At 40.1% G+C, this 9,648-nt stretch overlaps 1 protein-coding gene across 1 annotated transcript in view; it reads left to right on the top strand.

The window, feature by feature from the left end:
- The window catches only part of LOC111656093 (hexokinase-2-like), a 21,086-nt gene extending 12,701 nt beyond the window's left edge, over positions 1–8,385 (top strand). Inside the window, exons 8-11 of the mRNA XM_023407682.2 lie at positions 1,650–1,833; positions 3,506–3,661; positions 4,226–4,459; positions 5,453–8,385. Coding sequence (XP_023263450.1) covers positions 1,650–1,833; positions 3,506–3,661; positions 4,226–4,459; positions 5,453–5,660 — 782 coding nt within the window. The 3' untranslated portion in view covers positions 5,661–8,385. The remainder of the gene's footprint in view (positions 1–1,649; positions 1,834–3,505; positions 3,662–4,225; positions 4,460–5,452) is intronic.
- Positions 8,386–9,648: the final 1,263 nt, after the last annotated feature.

Below are 9,648 nucleotides of genomic sequence, written 5' to 3'. Positions count from 1 at the left end.
GGGGGTGGGGTGGGGGTGGGGCTCATTTCCAGGTACAGGACCCCCATAAAATCTGCCCCCCCCCCACCAGAGTCAGAGGGGCAGTTGGCTCATTAGATTTCTGAACAGGCCAGCCAGGAACCTCTGTATGAAGAGACACAAATTTACCACAAAGACTCACAAAACAACCACAAAGAGACAAAAACTCACTGTACAGTCACAATGTGTCTGTGAGGTTATGGTGTTAGATATTCTCTCCGTGTCCACTTTATTAGGAACATCCGGCTAAAACAAACTCAGTCTAATAAAACAGTTGTGTAATAAATAAATAAATCCTGGATGGTGAAAGTTTGTCTCAGAGACGTTGATTCACTGTGTGATCATTTAGGGGGAGGAGGTAGTTTGTACTGCTGTTGACCTGTATTACATCATACAGAGTGACGTTTTTATTATTATTTAACCTTCCCAAACTGATATGATTGGGGTGGACATAATAATAGTAACCATCAGTATTACGCAACACGAGTCTCCACCGTGAAAACATTTTCTAGCTGATATAACCTTTAAAGGAAACTTTGCAGATACAGTAACTGGTATTGTTGGAAACCCACATTACCCAGGGGGCTGTTCTTCTCTCGGGCAGCTTGTCATGGAAAACAGCGTCTTCTGACGAGTAACTGAGCCTTATAGAACATATTATTTCCTCCCTAACAGACATGATGTGTTTTACCTGGTGAACAGCAGAGGCTTCTTGACAGTCTGGCCACATTAAACATAATGAGGATGATGCTGCTATAATTAGTTTGGCTTGAGAGCTCGGTCTCCCTCTGGTAATTACACCACACCTACAGTATGTGTGTCTGCGGGTATTTTACTTCATAATAAAGCATCGTATTATTTGTCTTTGAGTTACTTTCCTCCACTGGTCACATTAGGTGCTTGTTTAAATTTGTAAATAATCCCACAGCTAGGATTTTTAATTGGTCACTGCTGCCTCACACTGTGTAACCTCAGAGAGATCAGGTCTTATTAGACTGGCAGACACTATATTAATTAGGTATTGATTTGTTTATCAGTATCTGTGAAATGAATTAACCACAGCTCCTGATTAACAATGAAGCAGCACAGACTAGTGTGTTAATTCATACTTTATATTTGAGTTTATTTTCATTTATACGGTTAATTATCTTTACACAATTATTGTTTACATATTTACAAGTTTAAATTTTGACATCTGCATCTTTAAAAACAGTTTTAGTAACCCTCCTGAGTCAATCTCTGTAGTTTTCCTCAGGCTAAGTCCTTCTAGCCTCTGATTGGATAGTTTTGCAACATGTGACTTGGAAACAGGAAGTGCTGTTGTTGTAAAGCAGATTGGAATGTGAAGAAAAGTAAAACTGCTGCTTAAAAAGTGAGTCTTCATAATAGTTATTAATTGTCACACCCACATGTCATACACAGTTAGACTGGATGCTGAGCTAAACTTCCAAGCACATTGTGTAACATAAATATTCTTTAGTCTTATTTAAGATCTTGAAAGAATATGTAGAATATGTCACTTTCAGGTTGGACCCCAGGCCAAGATGGCAGCTGAGAGCTGAAAACAAAAGTCTGTCTACAAAAGAAATCTAATCATCTTCATCTCCTGTCATGCTTCTCTTCCTCTTCAGGCACGGGAACCAACGCCTGCTACATGGAGGAGATGAAGAACGTGAAGCGGGTGGAGGGCGAGGCCGGGCGCATGTGCATCAACACAGAGTGGGGCGGCTTCGGAGACGACGGCTCCCTGAGGGACATCCAGACGGAGTTTGACGTGGTGGTGGACCAGACGTCCATCAACCCCGGCGTCCACACGTACGTATGAGAATCATTAGTCCAATCAAACAATTCGTCAATATATATCCACAGAATATTGACATAAAGTATTATCTGGTTCCAGCTTCTAAAATATAAGGATTTGCTGCTTCCTCCATTTTCAAATGAGCAGCTCTTCACACAGAGAACCTCAGAGGTCCACTTTAAAATACAAAGATGTGGCTCTGAAGGAGATTTAAATTACAGAGGGGAGCATCCAGTCCATAAAAAAAAAACTGGAGGTCATTATGGCTGTAATTATTACTGGGGTGGGGGTGAAAAATTACCAGGAAGTTGACAGGAAGTCCCTGACCAGAGCAGGTGATGCTCAAATCACCTCACCTCCTCTAGAGACATAAATATAGTCTGAATGGGGCTTTGGAGTCTACCTGCTTGAGCTAAATGCTAATATCCACATGCTAACACGCTCGCAGCGACAATGTTGAAAGCAGGAGTAATGTTTACCTCTGTCACCATCTTAGTTTAGCGTGTGTTAGCATGCTAACATGCTCGCAGTGACAATGCTAAATGCAGGAGTAATGTCACCATCTTAGTTTAGCGTGTGTTAGCATGATAACATTTGCTATCATGGCTAACATGCTCACAGTGACAATGTTAGAAGCAGGAGTGATGTTTACCGCTGTCACCATCTTAGTTTAACGTGGTAGCAAGCTAACATTTGCTAATTAGCACTATACACAAAGTCCTGCTGCAGATATTTGGTCATAAAATGTTAAAATGTCGACCTCCTGGTGGCGCTAGAGGAGGAGTCAGAGGCTCCAGAGTCAGTAGGACAGAGATGATGAATATCTGCACAAAACTTCATCACAATTCATCTGATAGTCGTTGAGATATTTGCGTCTGGATCAAAGTGGTGAACCGACCGACCGACCGACAGCAGCGTGTGATACCAGATTTTAGGTTTCGACACATTCACAGTCGGGGTCCTCTTCTGATGAACTGCTCAGAAAACACTTCCAGTAAAAGAAAATCAAAAAGGAAAACATAAAAGAGCTGCAAGAGTTCCCTCTGAATAAACAGCGAAACTACAAAGTGTTTCAGATATTTACTTCTGTTTTTAAAGACTGATTTTTTTATGAACGTCTCGCCCACTTTTTTGTGATCAAACTAAACATGGACAAATTCCCAGATTCAGTCCCAAGACATATCACTAACATGTACCAGCCTCTCAGTGTTTTATTATTTTATACTTCAAACTGGAGGCGCCACATGCTCACATCTCCCCACTTTGTTTTTCTTTCTTTTTTTTTAATCAGCATTAACAGCAATGAGGAAGAATATACAAGATCTGTAAATCTAAATACTTTATCATAGCTGCTACTTTGGGACAAGGCAGATAGCATTGCACATACTGTATGTTTAATATACAAATGGCGCACTCGGTTGTAATACAAATAAAAGCCGGGTTGGAAGATTCTTTTATTAATTACAAAACAATAGTTGCACTTATAATCCTCTAAATGCATTTGGAGCTGATAAGTTGCTAATAATTTTGAGCCCTGCATTTCTGTGATGTAGTTTGTTTTAATTAATGAGCAGCTTGTTTCGCATGTAAACAAATTGTTGACACCGGCGTCCAAACAGCGGCTAAATTCATTCATCTCTTAAGAAACTTAGAGCCGCATTAAACAACACTCGATTTCTGCTGCAGCTTCGAGAAGATGATCAGCGGCATGTATTTGGGAGAAATCGTTCGACTGCTGCTGGTGAAGCTGACGGAGGACAAGCTGCTGTTTAACGGACAGACGTCGGAGGCGCTGCTGACCCCGGGCAGTTTCGAGACCAAGTTCATCTCTGAGATCGAGGAGTGAGTGTTTGTCTTTTGTTTCATCTGGAGGCTCCAAAGTCGTGGTGATTTAAATCACAATATCAGACACCTGTAACTGGTTTATCACAGTTTGAACACACTAGCTTAAAGGATACAGACAGAAATGTCAAAAAATGTTGAGACCCGCCCCATATTCTTTGTAAATACTGGGTAATACAGCAGACACAAAACTGAAGTTTGGGAATAAATGGTGCTAATCACAGGAGATAAATATCGCACTCATCCATAGAAAACCTGCGCTGCTCCTCTCTAGCAACAGGAAGAGAACCACATCCTATCATTTTCATCTCTAAAGGTCTTCTGCCACAGCAAATCACTTCTCCTCTTACATTTAACACCACGGCTCACCAGAGCAGATGTCAGGCCTCATTAACTGTAGTTACCCCTCAGGTAAAGCCTGAACCTGGGCAGACGGCCTTCCACCACTTGTATCTTCCACATGGAGGATTTTTAAAACCTGAACGTCTCCCCTCTGCTGTACTTGGAGATTATCTGATTAAATGAAGGTTATATTATATCTATATGTCTGTGTCTCTGGTTCAGGGAGGGCACCGGTCTGGAAAATGGCCAGAACATTCTGACCGAGTTGGGTGTGAAGTGGGATCCGGTCGACGTACGCGTGGTGCGTCTGGTCTGCGACACCATTTCCTCGCGCTCCGCCCGTCTCTGCGCCGCCGCCCTGGCAACCATCGCCAACCGAATCCGTGTCAACCGAGGGCTGGATCACCTGAAGACCACCGTCGGCGTGGACGGGACCGTCTACAGAAAACACCCCAAGTAAGAGGGAATACGAGGGGAAAGGAAAAGACGTTTGGTTTAATGTGATTGGTTAATGTAGGAATTTGGAGGGTCAGAGCACGGTTACAAAAAAAAACCTTTTTATATCCAGATTTTATCCATTTCTAAAAAAAAAAGCCAAACTCTCTTTGAGCCGGACATTGGAGGAAACAACCAAACCTATTGAACCAGGAGGAATTCTTGGTTTTTACAAGTTAATTTTGGGGGAGACGACAAATCTTATTCATCTGTCTTTGTGAACAGGCAGGAGACGGCGCTGGGTGTTGACACATTAACACACTTCCTGCCTTTGTGAGGAGAACAGCTTGTTGAGAAAATAAAATTCCCGTCACTTCTCTTTCCTTCAATATCGTTTCCTTTCATGTGTGATGACAATTAACACATTTTTGCAGCGGATGTTGCTTTCTTTTTTTTCTTTTTTTTTTTTTTAATCAGCTGCAACACACACATCTGCTCTGTTAATCACCTGTCCTGAAAGTATCAGACACCAAACGGGAGAAATCTGTGTTTCATATCTTTTGGTGTCATGAGAGCGCCCCCTAGATTTGCTTTAATTCGACGGTACACTGTGAGGAAGATGTCTACAAAGATGGAGAACTTACTTTGAAACAGCCAATCAACTGTAACATGGATCAAAACACAGACACGCCCCTCTAGCTGCTGTCACTCAAGACATGCCCCCTCCACCTGCTGTCAATCAATCACAGACACGCCCCCTCCACCTGCTGTCAATCAATCACAGACACGCCCCCTCCACCTGCTGTCAATCAAACACAGACACGCCCCCTCCACCTGCTGTCAATCAATCACAGACACGTCCCCTCCACCTGGCTAAGCCTGACTTAATTTTCTTCTGATATTGGAAGTGACTGTGAAATAAATTCTACTCCTAACATTTATTTATATATTTACTTTTCTTTGTCCTTTCACTTTTTCCTTCCTCATCTACCTCCCCCCCCCCCACCACTGTAGTTTCAGCGAGGAGCTCCAGGACACGGTGCGCCTCCTCGTCCCCAAGTGTAGCATCTCCTTCCTGGTCTCGGAGGACGGCAGTGGGAAGGGCGCTGCCATGGTAACGGCTGTGGCTCAGCGGCTGGCTCTCCAGTCCAGGCTGTTAGAGGACAGTGACGGTGAGGATGAGGAGGTGGAGGAGGACGAGGAGGAGGAGGAAGATAAATAAGAGTAGAGAGGATTCAGATGATCCACAACACTCAGAGGCAGAGCACATGGAAGTTTAGCCTTCAAACATGGAGTTTGAAACATTATTTTGTTTTTAAAGCCTGAAATATTTTCTTACAGATATAATTTTTAATATAATGAACTATGAGAGAAGTTCTCTGATCATTTACTTCAGTATATAAATCAATTAAACACTGTAGAAGTTCTCTGTTACATTCAAAATTGTACTTTATTCAGGAGATAAAATCATTTTGCAAGTTAAGTTTGTATATGAAATAAAACGTGATCACTTTCAAAAATATTTGTACAAAATACAAAAAGATACAGAATGTTTCTAAAATTAAAGTTAGCCTTGAACAACAGCCTTAAAATGCTGCTTAGAACAAATCAATATTGTGGTGAAAGATATTCTGGGATAAGTGAATGTCCTGTATGGAAATTTACTTTAATGAAAGTAGAAAATTATTATCAAAAAATATAATTCAAGTACCATCATCGAGAATGACCCTTTTAAAATATTATATATTATATCATTGGATTATAATTAAGATATATTTCTGTGTGAATCGCTTTAATTTGGCAGCTTTATATAGAGTTTGGTGGATCGAAATTTCAAAGTTATATCTCAACTTAAAATTTTGATGTAGCCTACTTATTATTAACTTGAGTTTTTTCTGATGTTTGGTACTTAATGCTTCTGCTCCACTAAATTTCTGAGGCAAATATCGTACTTTATACTTCACAATATCTGTCAGACATACTCTATATAGTTACTAGTTACTTGTTAATGAAATTTGATGTTTTTACAGATTTTACTACCCAGAAATATATGAAATAAATCAAACTAGCTTCTTTTCTAGCAGCTACAACATGAAAATGCCATGTAAACATTACAATGAAAGACTGATACCCCTCTTCCTCTGCTGTGTAATGAATATTTTTTTTATTTGGTTTACAACATGTATTTTCTCTTCCTTATGTCACTTTTTGAATTCAGAACTTAAATAACAGTATTTTTTCAGTACAGTATTTCAAGTTTTACTTCAATAAAATCTGAATATCTCTTCCACCACATAAAACATTGATGAGTATATTGAGTTTTATTAATCTGCAAAGTGACTAAAATGACCAAATAAATGTGATGGACTGTACTGTAACCTCGTCTTTAAGAGGTTCATATGCTTCTAAAACACTTATGTTGTGGGGACAATGTTATCGCTGGTTGGATTATGTTTTTTTGCTCTTGCTACATAGCTAACGTTAGCATTAACAGCTGTTTACTTACCAGTGTAGTAAAGAAACGTTGTGAGTTCAGCATCAAACTTAATTCCTTTACTCACAGAGAGCTGTATCCAGAGGTGGAAAACACACCGATGTTAACTCTTGTCTCTATCACGTCTTTTCTTCTACTGAAGTTAGCATGCTAACCAGCTAGCATAGGCCCATCTCATTACTTTCCGATAGCGAGTCACTGTAGCCTCCAATCAGCCCTGAAGAAGTAGCGCTGCTCAGAGGACGTATTATAACCTCCGTATCAATGTATTTACGACTTCACAAATAGATTTCACAATAAATCAACATTTCCTCGTTACGTTAAAGGAGCTATTTGTAAGGTTTTGCTACTGCTACATTGCCAACGTTAGCATTAACAGCAGATTACTTACAAGTCTTCAGCCATCGTTGTGTTTACAATAAAAGAGGTTAGAATATGTCTTCAGAGCAGCTACTTCTTCATGGCAGCCTGGATGCTACAGTGACTGGGTATCAGAAAGTGATGAGATGGGCTGACTGGGCTGGGGCTAGCTGGTTAGCGTGCTAACCTAAGTAGAAGAAAAGAAGTGATAGAAATAGAAGCAAAACAAGAGGGTTGCTTTCCACCACTGGGCGAGTAAAAGGATGAAGTTTCATGCTGAACTTACAACGTTCCTTTAGACTCTAGTAAGTAAACAGCTAATGCTAACATTAGCTCTGTAGCAATAATAAAACATACAAATACCTTCGGTTACTGTTCCCTCAAAAACATATTTTAGTTTTAAGTTTGAAAATTGTCCTTGTTCTAACATAAACACGCAGTAGTTGTTAACATGCATCTTAGCAGGTACACATTAGCATACTAATGCTAGCAGCCAACCCAGAGCTCACTGCGGCTTTAATCACAGTTTGTTGCTCGTGTTGAACATTTCAATTGTCTTAATCATCTGCTTGTTGTATCTTATATATGAGAAATGATGAAATAATGAATCAGACAGAGGGGGAGAGGAGCAGAGGAAGAGGAGGGGGTGATTCACTGATGAGCCATTAGAGACATACTGGAAAAGACTTCATCACTTTGTTCAACCTCCTCACCACGGCTGTCTTTTAGTTTTTAAAATCAATAAATCTTTTACTGCTTCTGTTTTAATTAAAGGGACTTGATTGTCAGTGGTGATACTGATGAATGGATATTAGTTTATGTTACTTTAGATACAAGTTGTTTTTTTGTTCGTTTGTTAATCTCTTTGAATAAATTTCAATTTTAGGGGCACAAAACATTGTGCTATATTCCTCCAACAAAACCCTCCAAGACCACGAGTTGGTGTTATGTTAATTATGGCATTCTCTCCCTGTTATTGATGTTCTGTCCGTTTTCATGAGAAGCATTTGGTGTGTGTAATATCTGAAGCACTTTGAGCTGCGTTTCTTGTGTAAAAGGTGCTATACAAATAAAGTTTTGTTGAATATTATAATTATTAATAAGCACTAAGCGGTTTTACAGTGCTTCCTGGCCTGATCATCCTTCATTTATTTTATATCTGGGTGAAAATATCATCAATAAGCTTCAGTTCAGCAGAATTTTAATAAAGCTAAGAGACAATATTTCAGTGACGCAGGTACAGTATATGCAGTGTGTTGTTCACTGCAGACGAGCCAGTCTGTGCTGTGTTGCTGCAGCTCTCACTGACATGCAGAGGACGAATGGGAGCTGCAGCCCGAAGCCTGTGTGAGTTTTTTTTTTTTTTTTTTTCTACACCTCCGTGCTGCTGCAGACAGTCTGCTGCAGCCTGCTCCCGCCACACAGGGGGGTAATTTTGGGGGATGAAAGTCAAAAGCCTCTCCAGCGGCTCGGCTCCAGAGCGGAGTCATATTTATTAATGCACACAAACCACGCAATGCAGCGTTTAAAAGAGGAATTATGAAGGTGCTGAGAAGATGTAATGTGTTTACAAGCCCAAGTGTTTGCCGCCAATTTTTAGGAGACATATTGGTGAGACAACAACTAAACCTCAGGTCAGCAGCCAGAGAAGATTAATGAGCTGCTTTGGCCGATGAATAAACACACACCAAGCAACAGTAATACTTGTGATTTACAGTGCAATTCTGTTGTATGATGAGGTGCTAATAAAACACTTTCTGGTTCCTCTTGGTGCTTTAATGTAGCTGCAGTGAAGGAAAATAAGATTATATGGGGGAACAAGTGAGGAATAGTTATATAGGAAATGAGATTTTTTTTTTGTTTTTTTGTAAATACCGTGCACAGTTCTGGGAAACGTAAGTGGAATTTAATGGTTTTAATCAGCACTGAAATCCTGCAGAAGCTGTAAAGTCATACATACAGTAACTGTCTGAGCACAGCACTTGTTTTTATTTCACTGCAGTGTATGTGCTCGTGTTTAACCTGTTAAATCCCTTATAATACACGGCCGTGCTGCATAAATGATTGACAAGACTTGAGCCTCACATCCCCAAAACAACACAGCTCTCCAGCAAACCCTTGTGAGTGGAACATAACCCATATATTTTCTATGTTCTTCAATAATCTATAAGCTCTGAGAGATTTTCCTGGAGCTTGTTTTGTTACCTTGGAGTACGCCCAACGTTTTTAGTGGCATGTCGTAACTGTGAAATACATGACACCATAACTACTTTATTTTTTAAGTTCTGCAAAATATCAGAGCTTTTCACTTTAGTTTTGTTTCTCAATATTGTTCCTTGTTGGTTCCCTTTGTTTG

The sequence above is a fragment of the Seriola lalandi genome, unplaced genomic scaffold, assembly GCF_002814215.2.
Source record: "Seriola lalandi dorsalis isolate HSWRI2012SDOR001 ecotype SW California unplaced genomic scaffold, Sedor1 jcf7180002054343, whole genome shotgun sequence".
NCBI classification, from domain to species: Eukaryota; Metazoa; Chordata; class Actinopteri; order Carangiformes; family Carangidae; genus Seriola; species Seriola lalandi.
Note: the sequence above shows the minus strand (reverse complement) of the source record. Positions and strands in the feature narration are given on the sequence as shown.